Here is a 13,938-nt window from a genome sequence, read left to right as displayed (position 1 = left end):
TTTTCAAGATTTTCTTATTTAATCACTAGTGTACATATATTTATATTTATAGATACATATATATTTAGTCATCTTTTCTCTTTTACCATGTCTCTCTAATATTTTGTTCTTTACTATTTTTCTATTTGTTATTTTATTTTATTATATTATATTTTATTATATTTTTTCCTACTGTATCATGCTGCTGAGAGACCGCTACTCGTCAAACACATTTCATTGCGATGTTGACCCTGTGCTAACTTGCATATGACAAATAAAACTGAAAACTGAAAACACTGGCCTAGCCCCACCATGGAAGTGGTCGTGACACCAGTAAAGAAAAAAAAAACCTTATAAATCAACCAATATAAAAACAACTCAGTAAATGAGATAGAAAAGAAACAGTAAACACACATACACAGCCTTTAACATACAACTAACATACAAATACAACTAACAGTTAACACTAAAACACCATAAAACAATGAGCAAAGGGCAATCAAAACGACAGCAACCAAGGAACAACGACAAGGCTACAACAAGACAGCAGCAGCGTGTAGCAGTCATCCAGGGTCCACGCAACTTTAAGCCAAACTGCAGACAGTCAGGATCCTACTTACCACCCTTTTACAGTTTGTAGCATTGAGTTGTGTTCAGTGGTTGAGAGAAGGCGGTAGAAACCTTAGCAGGATAGTAGGAAGAATACATGATCAAAATGGTACTGGGAATTCCACAGCGTATCCTTTAATGCACATTCTCTTCATCAACCATACAAGGCCCGGTTGAACGGCTGCTGCTTATCAAACATGACAGACAGTGTTCATACAACCCGTAACGTTGCAAAAGGTTTCTGGAGAGGTAAAACATATAAAGTCTGTCTCTCTACATGTATTCGCATGCAAGCAAGTTGTTCCCATAAATCACAGAGAGGGCAGTGGCGCACACTAATGACCTCATAACCCCTTGACTTATGTTACATTAAAGAGACACCACACCATTGTGACTGTTAGAAGGTGCACAGCTTAAGCAATTGCCAGGAGAAATGAATCTGATCTGCAGTACTTAAAGACAGCTTGTGATCTTCGCCACCTTCAACAGGAATGATCACTCTCCAGAGAGTGATCCGTACAGCAGAACGCTGCTGCAGGATTGCTCTCCCCCCGCTTCAGGACACCTACACCAGGAGATGCCGGACTAGAGCAACGCAGATACTGAAGGACCCGTCCCATCCTGGCAACAAACTGTTCCAACTTCTACAATCTGGTAGAAGGTTCCGCATCATCCGGGCAAGGACAGAGAGACTCAAGAGGAGCTTCTATCCTCAAGCCATCCGAACCCTAAACCAACCCCCCCCCCCACCCCCCCCCCACACACACACACCCGCCCTCTCACATCATCTATAATTGACTGAGACTCTCCTCCAGACACTCAATTCCTTTAACTTTAAATATGTTTATATTGTCCATTCTGTAAAATAGTCAGATGTCTATTCATATTAATGTATAGAATTCACCTGCTTGCTGCTACTACTGCACATTCACCCAATGTATATATATAAATAAAATAAATATATATATTTATAATGTTATTCCTCTACCCCCCACCCCCCCCCCCCCACCCCCCCACACACACACACCCCCACCCACCCACCCTTTTTTTGCACATGTCGAGGAGCGTGTCAGGATACATTTCACTGTGTGTGACAAATAAAGAACCTTGAACCTTGAGTGCAAGTTGCCAGGAATTTGGAGTAGGCTACAGCTGCTCCTTATATTAACAGTGAACGTTCAAGCTGCGCTCAAACGTGGAAGACACCATGCGTTAACCAAACATCTACCAAATCTAACCACTACAAAGAGAACCAAGTTGATTCGCTAGAGAAGTAAACGTAGTTGTATCTGTGACGACTGGCGCTGTATTTTGATGTGGATCTGACTGAAGACTGACTGAGGAAGCTCTGTCTTTCTCTCTCTCACGCGCGCTGTCTCTCTTTTGGTGGGGAGCCACAGCTGGAATCCCCAGTGGGCTGCCAACGGTGATTTTTCCCGTACTTCAGTGAGAATGAAAAAAAGACACAAAGCTGTAGTTATTCTGTCTTTTCCCTGCACAGCTGCATCTTCTTCTCTCATTCTCTCCCCCTCCCTCTCCTGATGCTACTTCAGTCATGAAACTGATCAATGATCAGCTGATCGGCTTTTCTGTTGCAAGTCCCGTCTCTCTTGTTTGTTTATCGCCCACTTTGCGCCAGAAAGAGGAGACCAGCGGATGTCACGCAAAACAGTAGCAGCATGACATGTTTTAAACTTGCATGTGTTGTTTGCATGTTTGCTGTGTTTTGTTTTGTTGAGTGTTTTCATCTTTGCAGTGACTGCATGTTTCCTAGAATGTATATTTTGTTGATGTGTGCCAAAGAGACTAATCACTAATTGGACACATTTGGGAGGGCACAGAGGCGAATAAGAGGGCCTGGCAGATGAGAGAGAAGAGGCATGAGAGATGGAGCAGAGAGAAATGGAGTGGTAGCCCGGTGGCCGGTGGTTATCGCGGAGAATGGCACAGAAGCGGAAAGAGGCAGCCAGAGTGGAGAGAGGACGGAGGATATCCTGCGAGAGGTTGACAGTGAGGGAAATTCGCGACTGAGGGACGAGTGGAGAAGTAACGCTAGACGGGCAGGAGATGAGATACCTGATGCACACTTGAGCCTAAGACAGCAGCGGGCAGAGTTCGTAGCTCTGCCCTTGCGGGGTAAGTCTCGCCCAGCTAATAAGTAAAAGGTAAAGAAGAGTGACTGCCGTTTTCCACCTGTCCCTCAGCGGCTGCCGGTGAGAGGTGGTGGAGATAGGACGTAGGGAGGACACCGCCGTCTTCACTATTTTTATCGATTATTTACAGGACTTAATGTTTTTGTGAACTCTTCAGGAATATTTATCTGGTGAAGGTGAATTAATTCTCATACACTCATTTGCCAGTTCTTTTTAGGTACACATATTCAGCTGCTTATATATAAATATATAATCAGCCAATCACATCGCAGCTACTCTGTGCATTTAGACATGGTCAAGATGACCTGATCAAATTCAAACTGAGCATGAAAATGGGGAAGAAATGTGATTTAAGTGACTTTGAACACGGTATGGTTGCCAGTGTCCAATGGTGCGACTACACAAAATGCTGATTTCCTAGGATTTCCCCCACATAATCATCTCGATTAACAGAGAGTGGTGTGACAAAGACCAAACTGTCCAGTGAATGGCAGTTCACAATTCAGCGAACCACTCATTACAGCCAAGTTATGCAGAACAGCATGTTTGAATGAGGAACACATTGAAGCACAAGAACACACTGCTGAAACGGGGGAGAAATCTGAAGGATATATTGTCTTTATAAATGAGGATCTAACCAAACACAATGCAAACAGGAAAGCACATAACACTGGGAAATTTGGACTACAAACTGTAATATATTCATCAAACTAAATGGATCCCCAGTGTAAGCTCAAGTGTTGGTCATCAAAAATATGGAAGATCTGGAAAAAATATCAACAAGTAACATGAACGGGACTAAAAACAAGATAACAAGCAACCACAAACTTACTTATGACACACACTGAAAGAAATATCTGGAGAAAAGATCTGCATCAGTCAAAAGATTGCTCAGTATGATCAACTGGAACTGAAAACATTTGAATATATGGATTACAATACAAAGGATTATGAAATATACTAACACTGAGAATAAACTATCAATTATCCATTTTATCATTAGAAATCTATATGCAAATTTTAATCAAGGAATATCTTAACCAGTTTTCACAAGCATTCAGTATCATTGCTATATGTAAAACCTGGGTTAATAGGAACATAGGACTGAAATGGAGGTTTATGAATTCAGGTATATAAACTAGCAAAACATGGGTGGAGGAGGAGAGTGGTAGGCAAATATTTGTAAGTGAAGTAGCTGGATAATATGAGTACAGTCACTGATAAAACGTATAACACTTAAGTCTGCAAAGATAAAAGTAAAAATGTAATTATTTATTATCCATCAATTGATGCATACATGCATACATACATACATAAATACATACACACACTAACACACCCCGCGAACCTAAAAAATGATAAGCGTTACAGAATGGATGGAGATGTATATACAGGGAGTGCAGAATTATTAGGCAAGTTGTATTTTTGAGGAATAATTTTATTATTGAACAACAACCATGTTCTCAATGAACCCAAAAAACTCATTAATATCAAAGCTGAATGTTTTTGGAAGTAGTTTTTAGTTTTAGCTATTTTAGGGGGATATCTGTGTGTGCAGGTGACTATTACTGTGCATAATTATTAGGCAACTTAACAAAAACAAATATATACCCATTTCAATTATTTATTTTTACCAGTGAAACCAATATAACATCTCCACATTCACAAATACACATTTCTGACATTCAAAAACAAAACAACAACAAATCAGCGACCAATATAGCCACCTTTCTTTGCAAGGACACTCAAAAGCCTGCCATCCATGGATTCTGTCAGTGTTTTGATCTGTTCACCATCAACATTGCGTGCAGCAGCAACCACAGCCTCCCAGACACTGTTCAGAGAGGTGTACTGTTTTCCCTCCTTGTAAATCTCACATTTGATGATGGACCACAGGTTCTCAATGGGGTTCAGATCAGGTGAACAAGGAGGCCATGTCATTAGTTTTTCTTCTTTTATACCCTTTCTTGCCAGCCATGCTGTGGAGTACTTGGACGCGTGTGATGGAGCATTGTCCTGCATGAAAATCATGTTTTTCTTGAAGGATGCAGACTTCTTCCTGTACATTTTACATTTACATTTTATTTAATATGCTTAATTGGTAGTAGGCTTTCGAGCCTATACAGCTTGGAGTAAGACAACATGCATGAAGAGGATGATGTGGACAAAATACTCATTTGCCTAATAATTCTACACTCCCTGTATATCAGAGCGAGAGAGTGAGCGAGAGGGAGGATAAGCTCCAGGTGGCAGCATTGGGGCATTTAAAGACTGGATAGAGGAACTGTTCACAGCAACAGGTAACAAAAAAAAAAAAAAAAAAAAAACCCACCAAAAAAGCTGAAATCACCAGACTTAATGGGATCAGATGATATTGTGCCACTCTCATAAAAAAAAAAAAATCAAATGACAGAAAAAACACTACAAAAAGTCGACTTCTGATGAAGTGACCATCTTCCTGTTTAGACATTAATATTGAATTTTTGTATTACACAAATAAAATGTGAATTATATATGACAGATATAAGTGATAAACATTGAAAAAAAACACTTGACTCGTTCTTAACTCATATATAGAGGACACAAACATGGACTGCAGCTGGTCTTCCACATGCTACACATTGGCGTATATTGACTCATCCCAGTCAGTCTGCACAGAGAAACAAGATTAATTACCTCCCCTTTTTTATGCATGCACAATATGAATGAACTAATGAAGAAAACATTACTTATCCCTACGTTGCCATAGACAGGATAATTGGTGTACATGTCAGGGGAAGGGATGTTCTTACGGCTCATTTTCCTGCAGAAAGAAAGCTAATATTAAAACAAGTGACACATCTTTAAAATTATATTTATGAGTAAGATTTTGTTTGTTTTCAATCAGAAGTGAAGAATTAAAACCTTTTTGGTGGGCCACTATGAGGGAGCTCCACAGGTCTGTCTGACATCATGGTGCTCAAGTTAGTGGTTGTTGTGTCTCTTGATCTCCCCCTGCTGGCAGTAACATGTTTTTAATTAAATGAGAAAGGCAACTGACACTTTTCACAGACTCTGAAATTAAAGACCGGCTGTCAAGACAGAGAAAAAATAGTTCTGGTGCTCATATAGCTGTAATCATGACTACAACTATATTGACACATGTTGCAATATTTACAGATTCTCCCACATACATGACTTACTTGTTTATCTGCAATGATTACAGGGAGTGCAGAATTATTAGGCAAATGAGTATTTTGTCCACATCATCCTCTTCATGCATGTTGTCTTACTCCAAGCTGTATAGGCTCGAAAGCCCACTACCAATTAAGCATATTAGGTGATGTGCATCTCTGTAATGAGAAGGGGTGTGGTCTAATGACATCAACACCCTATATCAGGTGTGCATAATTATTAGGCAACTTCCTTTCCTTTGGCAAAATGGGTCAAAAGAAGGACTTGACAGGCTCAGAAAAGTCAAAAATAGTGAGATATCTTGCAGAGGGATGCAGCAGTCTTAGAATTGCAAAGCTTCTGAAGCGTGATCATCGAACAATCAAGCGTTTCATTCAAAATAGTCAAATGGGTCGCAAGAAGCGTGTGGAAAAACCAAGGCGCAAAATAACTGCCCATGAACTGAGAAAAGTCAAGCGTGCAGCTGCCAAGATGCCACTTGCCACCAGTTTGGCCATATTTCAGAGCTGCAACATCACTGGAGTGCCCAAAAGCACAAGGTGTGCAATACTCAGAGACATGGCCAAGGTAAGAAAGGCTGAAAGACGACCACCACTGAACAAGACACACAAGCTGAAACGTCAAGACTGGGCCAAGAAATATCTCAAGACTGATTTTTCTAAGGTTTTATGGACTGATGAAATGAGAGTGAGTCTTGATGGGCCAGATGGATGGGCCCGTGGCTGGATTGGTAAAGGGCAGAGAGCTCCAGTCCGACTCAGACACCAGCAAGGTGGAGGTGGAGTACTGGTTTGGGCTGGTATCATCAAAGATGAGCTTGTGGGGCCTTTTGGGTTGAGGATGGAGTCAAGCTCAACTCCCAGTCCTACTGCCAGTTTCTGGAAGACACCTTCTTCAAGCAGTGGTACAGGAAGAAGTCTGCATCCTTCAAGAAAAACATGATTTTCATGCAGGACAATGCTCCATCACACGCGTCCAAGTACTCCACAGCGTGGCTGGCAAGAAAAGGGTATAAAAGAAGAAAAACTAATGACATGGCCTCCTTGTTCACCTGATCTGAACCCCATTGAGAACCTGTGGTCCATCATCAAATGTGAGATTTACAAGGAGGGAAAACAGTACACCTCTCTGAACAGTGTCTGGGAGGCTGTGGTTGCTGCTGCACGCAATGTTGATGGTGAACAGATCAAAACACTGACAGAATCCATGGATGGCAGGCTTTTGAGTGTCCTTGCAAAGAAAGGTGGCTATATTGGTCGCTGATTTGTTTTTGTTTTGTTTTTGAATGTCAGAAATGTGTATTTGTGAATGTGGAGATGTTATATTGGTTTCACTGGTAAAAATAAATAATTGAAATGGGTATATATTTGTTTTTTGTTAAGTTGCCTAATAATTATGCACAGTAATAGTCACCTGCACACACAGATATCCCCCTAAAATAGCTAAAACTAAAAACGAACTAAAAACTATGTCTGTGAAGGTTCTCAGTCATCCAGGTCATCGTAGTCGAAGGAGTTTGCAAAGAAAAGCGTCTGGACTTCTTTAACTTAAAGAAGTCCAGACGCTTTTCTTTGCAAAAACTCCTTCGACAAACTAAAAACTACTTCCAAAAACATTCAGCTTTGATATTAATGAGTTTTTTGGGTTCATTGAGAACATGGTTGTTGTTCAATAATAAAATTATTCCTCAAAAATACAACTTGCCTAATAATTCTGCACTCCCTGTATGTTCATGACAACTTACCATTTTTTAACAACTCCCACTCCACTTCCTATCAAAATAATCAGCAAAATCACACCTGCTCCAGACAAGATAAGAATATTCTGCATGTTGTCTGTTGACAAAGAAACTATGTTAAGTTTTTTTTATCAAATAAAAATAGAGAGATCAATCCATCCTATGTCTTTCTTACCTTTAACAGGTATAGAGAGTAAGATGTTGTCATATCCCAGCCTGTTGTTTGCCAGGCAGTGCACAAAGCTGAAAGACCCAAAGTCTGTCTGCAGAGTCTCAATAGTAACAGAGCCATTTTTCTCTGCTTTGCTGCTTTGCATGACTCTGTCACCAAGAATAAAATAGACCATGCTGGGAGGCTCGGACTCTACGATGCACTCACACTTTACCACGCCGCCCTCGGAGGAGCACTTTGAGGAAGTCTTGATGTCAGGGCCATCTTTAAGGACAAGAAACATAATAGGACATAGCTCTGCATTTATTATATATGTTTAAATGAATTAAAAAAAAATCTCTTTTCTTTTTGGATTTATTCTAGTGTAACGTAACATTGCATTTCTACTAACAGCTGACAGTTTAACTGTGCCACTCATAGCTGCTAACAGGGTTAGCATCACTGAAGCAATTCAGGTATTAAATTTTTTTTTAGTGTAAAAAAACAAACAAAAAATAAAACAGACATCTTTACAGTGATTATAACATAGATGCATCATGACTACTTTGAATCCTTTGATAATGAAACTAGTGCAAGAAATTGCAAATGTTATAAAGTAATAAATATGTTTTTATGTGTAACACAGCTGTGTTTGGGAGAAAAAATAAATCTAACATAATAAACTGTTGATGTTGTTTCTCCATACACTAGGTGATTCTTACAGTACTTTTGACCCTTCTAGTTTGTTTAATGAGTGTAATCACTGTGTGGAGTACCCAAGAGGGTTCAGATGAACAGGGCCCTGCCGCAAAGATAGGCCTAGGTGCGGTGCAGTTGAAATCAGCATGCAGTGTGATTGATTATTAGATCATTAAGAAATATAGTATGTAAAAAGGCAGCTTCCCCTTTCAATACAAAAAAAAATTAACTCTGGTGAACTTCATTTACTGGCAGCATGAATAAAGTTTTCAGGTGAGTAGTGTGGGGGCTGTCAAACTCAGTGATGGTGCGAGGCAACTGTGTCTATTGTAACTATAAAATAAATTGTAAATTAATTTATTTGTGCTCCCTTCCCCTATTTTGTTCTAATTTATCATTTTTTAGTCCAAATTTTTAAACTTATTGTCTTTTTTAAATGATTGTAAATTACATTTTAGTTTAAAAAAGCCTGATACTATTTACAGTGGTTAATACCCTGGTAAATCTGCAGTATACTTACATTTTACTTGAAGTTTCTTAGATGTTTCCACGTACAGCCCTCTATGGTATGTTATGTTGCATTTTAAAGGCTTGTTGTGATCAGAGCGGTTTGGGTGAAAGGTCAGAGTAGATGTTGAGTTCCACTGGCCTTCATGAAGCTGCTGTGTTTGATCGTGCTGCTCTCCAGAGTGACTCCAGATGAAAGAAGGTGGATATGTGGGGCAGGAGTGAAACACGGAGCAGGATGCAGACACATTCTCACCCTCCTTTACCTCCTCTTGCACAGATAAATCAGGTTGACCTGTGTTAGCAAAAAAGACTGTGGTCATAAACAGTGTTGGTCAAGTTACTTGAAAAAAGTAATCAGTTATTAATTACTGATTACTTCCCCCCAAAAATAATCCCGTTACTTTAATGATTACTTATTTTCAAAAGTAATTAATTACTCAGTTACTTAGTTACTTTTTAAAAACACGATTTACAACCTGAATAGGTGATAAAGCGATAGATCTTTCAGCCCAATTCTACTTTTTCTGCATAATCCATCATACAAAATGTAATCAAATGAAAACGTCTCTTTTTAAAACCTTAAACTTTAAATCTTTTAACTTCATGCATCAAGCAAAAACTTAATTATATGCAACATTCTCTGACTGGAAGAAATTTGTTTAACATTTAAACCTATTTTCTGCACATTCCAGCACATAAAATAAAATATTTTTTTGTGTTTACACTCACTCTTTCAAATAGATGCAAGTAAAACACAGCAGAAAATAAATAAAATCAAAGACTAGCGGTCCTGTTGCTCTATTTTCACCTGTAAAGCAGGACTGGGTTAGGCGGAGGTTTACCCTGGTGCAGGTGTGCCGCAGCGGTCAGTGGAAGAATCCGCGAGTTTCTCTGTGAATTTCACATTACGTCATAGTACGCCGGTGCTTGCTTGGAAGTTTAGGGTTTTTTCGCTGTAAAAGAAGTTTTCTTCCCACGCACAACGGACACTAATGTTTTTGTCACTTTTTATGGAATCAAACTCAAAATAAGGTCAGTACTTCCACGCTTTAAACGCTGCATGCTCATACTCTCTCAGCACTTGATATATTATCCATTGTTGATCTGCACAGAGCTGTTGTCATGAACGTCGCACTCGCTTACGTCACTGTCATGAGACGTTCTCGCAAAAAATCACGGTTTTAGTAACGCAGTAACACAGCGTTCCTACGTGAAAGTAACGGTAATCTAATTACCGTTTTTGCAATAGTAATCCCTTACATTACTTGTTACTTGAAAAAAGTAATCAGATTACAGTAACGCATTACTGCCCATCTCTGGTCATAAACCAGAACTCCATCATAGCAGTAAGTATACTGTAATGGAAATACAAATGTACTTAACCAGTACAGCTGCTGATTTTATGTTTTATGCAACTTTAAATTTGGTCAACTTAATAAACTGTTCACAGTAAAGAGAGTAAAGTCGACTTTGAGCTTAAAGATGAATACAATAAGAGATAAACTCGGTGATAATTACTTTCAATATCTGACTGACAAAAAGAAGAAGAGCAGTTTTACAATAAACAATATATAAAGAACGCACCGAATTGATAGTTGATAACATGGTTGGAGTATAAAGATAACTGCTCTTGCCATTGATTTTGATTCATTATCATCATTTGATGAGTTGTACAAATACATTTTTACATCTTAGGTTTGAATGAGTAGTTCAACAACTTAAGGAAATATGCAAAAATTAATGCAAAATGTTCCAGAGCACTGCAACCTGACCCTACAATATTCACTTCATATTTATATTCACATCAGTATAAATGACTTATATCAGACCTGTTTCACTAAAACTAAAATGCTCAGGAATGCTGAATGTCAAACGTCAAACATGATGGTAAAAATACTGAAAATAAAAAAAGAACTATTAGAGCTAGAACACAAGAGTTTACTGGTAACCATATTTATTTTACTTACTGACTGAAACAGAGACTTTGTTATTTTTGTAGGAGTACTGGTCATAGCCTTTAATTTCAATCCGGAAATATAAAGGCCCTCCATCACTTTGATGAAGATCTTCGATCATCAGAGAACAATTCTTCTTGCTGAGGTCTCCCAGCAGCTTTGTCCGACTCCGAAACTGATCCAACATTTGAGATTTATCAGAATGACAGATCACTTGATTATTGTCATTGTACCAAATCCCTGTAAAGCCTGTGGTACTGGTTTTTGGATCTGGGTAGTTATAAGAGCAGGGGATCACCACACATGAGCCAAGGAGACCTTTCACTGAGGATGGCACAGCAGCAGTCCAAGATGAAGCTTCTGTTGGAGTAACTGTAATAAAGTGCAGAGTAAAATGTGATGAAACAAAACACAGGAATAAGACTACCAACATTATGGTAGTCTTGTGAAAATAGAGAAAAGATCATGTAATAAACAAATTACAAAATTACAAATTACACAAAGATGTATGAAAATGTGAGAATTAAAGATTACAGCTATACTTCAAAGGTATACACTATCCATACCTTTAATGTAAATGTACATGAAGAACAAAGACCACTGTAAGACCATCTTTTCTTCTCACTGCCACGCCAACAAATATGGTGACAAGGACGTCTGTGTGGGTTTTTTGTTTTTTTTACATTTTGCTCAGAAACACGTGACATGAAGTTTCCACTGTCCTTCTCACACGTTCTGCAACCACTTTATCACACTCATGTTATTTTTTTTGCATGTTCTGTAAAATGAAAATGGAGACGAAAATTAGACTAACCCTTTCATTCATAGTGGTCACTACAGTGGACAGCTATTCAAAGGCTGTTTCCTTGTATTTGTGTCAGTGTTGGTGGTATACTTGCACATAAACCACTACATTGGACACTGATGTGTAACTCCATACCCTGCCACCCACTGGTCGTTTAATGTTACTATAGATGTATGACGTTTCATTATAATTATTGTTATTTAAACCTGTCATGCATGAATTATGACAACCTCAATCAGGATATTTTTCTTAAGTATTTTTATTAATCTTTTCATGCCTAAAGATAAATAAAAATACTTAAAAAAAAATCCTGATTGAGGTTGTCATAATTCATACATGGCAGTGTTAATCATTGTATGTATTTTTTTCTTTGTTAGGTTTTATAAATAGGTGGTGCTTGATCACAGCGTGTGGTTTCCTGCTGGCTTTGCCTCCTTATTTACACATCAGTTTGACATGTTCAGAGTGAAATGTGGTTACACAGCCCTCTCCCACACACACACACACACACACACACACACACACAGCAGAAAGTCCATTTTGATGGCTCTACATGTTTAAGAGTATGAGTTATTGTAGATATGCATTTTAGTCTTTGCATTTCTTACACCCAAAAATTTGCTGCTCTCCCAGATTAAACATGACCACAAGAGAGAGGAAGACAACCTACAGTGCGTCGAAATATTAACTTGATATTTAGTCCTCCTTTAAACAAATTATTGCAAAAAAAAAGCTTCTTTGGTATATAGAATGACTACCAAAATAGTAATGGATTATTTGACTGGATTATTAATTGACAGCACTGGTTAACTTTGCAGCTGCCATTACTACCATTACTCTGTGCTTTCTTGTAAAAAAAAGTATTTATATGGGTACACACTTGTGCAGGTGAACACGATGTTCGAGTTCATCTTTTATTTGGCTACATTGGGTGATGTGTTTGTGTACTTGCTATGTTGTTGTTGTGTGCGTGGAGTGAGGATTTCAGATGGATAAATCCCACTCTCCACAGTGTTCCATTAAGCAACACGTTCTCACTCCCAAAGCTAACATTTTACGCTAGGTGACAAATCGTCAACATATTACGTTTTCGGGCACCCAACACGCTGCTAAATGACGACATCGGAAAAATGAGGAAATATGAGAACCCTTTGGACTCAATCTACACGTTTCATCTTTTCCTTAAAATCGCTTGCGAAAACACTATTTAACGTCATTAAAGTGCTGGTTGAGGTTACGAATAAGGTTATGGTTAGGGTTAGGGATAAGGTTAGGTTTAGGGCAGGAATACAGGGCTGGAACGTCTATTACCGCGGGACCGTCATTCCACCGGATTTCATCCATAAGCCGGCGCGTACCATAAGAACGCGGAAGGTCACCTTTCGCGTTCCTCAGGAACGCCGCGGGACGTGACAAAACGCCGGGATGTTACGCCTCGGGAGGGAGAACGGCAGGTGTGAAGCCAGAGTGCGGCATAGAGATGGGAAGCAGAGCCAAATGCACACCGAACGTTTCGGACTTAGGAATGAAACAGAAACTACTGACTAAGATGTGGCAGCGTGAAGGAGGAAAACTGGTAAAGGTAACTAAATGATGTTGACAACGCCACCTAGGGGGGGAGTTATACCCCAGGAGAGATTACAATAGCCAGTGTAAGCATTGTAACAGTTACAAATGGCACACAGGATCATTATTAACAAGCAGAGGCGTGACAAGTCCATTTCACAGTTTACTGGACAAAACAATGTAAATAAAGAGCTGCAGAAAAGGCAGCATCAAGACACTTATTGACAAACATTACTTAAAAGAACAAAGTTTGCTGCCTCGATGCTGCCCTAGTTAAAATATCATCTCATTAAAATAGTTCAACAAAATGATGGAGACCACCACTTGGGGAGGCAACCTACAGGGAGGAGTGCCCAAGGGTATCCCCAATTACTCACCCCTGCAGTCTCTCTGCAGTGCTCACTGCCGCTTTCACTGAAACATTAGTGATGCGTTATACTTGCTTTCCCGTGTGTACATTCATATGGATAAAGGGAATTCCGCCACACGTGCCAAGAGAGCTCTCTGCTCTTGCTCTTGCTGTTATAGCGGACACACTAGTCCACTATCTCTGAAACGTGATTCTGTGCTGTTCCCTGGTAATAAAGTCATATCAGAGA

General features: G+C 39.2%; 1 protein-coding gene across 1 annotated transcript; it reads right to left on the bottom strand.

The window, feature by feature from the left end:
- Window positions 1–5,077: 5,077 nt before the first annotated feature.
- On the bottom strand, window positions 5,078–13,822 carry LOC116335431 (sialic acid-binding Ig-like lectin 12). The gene is made up of 9 exons (XM_039620073.1): window positions 13,717–13,822; window positions 11,535–11,746; window positions 10,981–11,340; window positions 9,024–9,305; window positions 7,829–8,089; window positions 7,660–7,750; window positions 5,646–5,738; window positions 5,481–5,544; window positions 5,078–5,391 (listed from the first exon to the last, which is right to left on the bottom strand). The coding sequence occupies exons 2-9, from the start codon at window positions 11,578–11,580 to the stop codon at window positions 5,356–5,358; spliced, it is 1,233 nt and encodes a 410-aa protein (XP_039476007.1). The 5' UTR covers window positions 11,581–11,746; window positions 13,717–13,822; the 3' UTR covers window positions 5,078–5,355.
- Between the last annotated feature and the right edge of the window lie 116 nt (window positions 13,823–13,938).

This window comes from Oreochromis aureus, linkage group 11 (genome assembly GCF_013358895.1).
Source record: "Oreochromis aureus strain Israel breed Guangdong linkage group 11, ZZ_aureus, whole genome shotgun sequence".
Classification (NCBI taxonomy): domain Eukaryota; kingdom Metazoa; phylum Chordata; class Actinopteri; order Cichliformes; family Cichlidae; genus Oreochromis; species Oreochromis aureus.
The sequence above is the reverse complement of the archived record's forward strand: the minus strand, read 5'-3'. Positions and strand labels throughout refer to the sequence as shown.

Bases quoted from the DNA above. Each gene is read 5' to 3' on its own strand.
- LOC116335431 (XM_039620073.1), bottom strand. From the start codon at position 11,580: ATGGTCTTACAGTGGTCTTTGTTCTTCATGTACATTTACATTAAAG. The intron at 7,751-7,828 runs GTAAGAAAGACA...CTTTGTCAACAG, and splicing joins ACTCTCTATACCTGTTAAAG to ACAACATGCAGAATATTCTT. The intron at 5,739-7,659 runs GTAAGTTGTCAT...TGTTACTGCCAG, and splicing joins GTGGGAGTTGTTAAAAAATG to CAGGGGGAGATCAAGAGACA.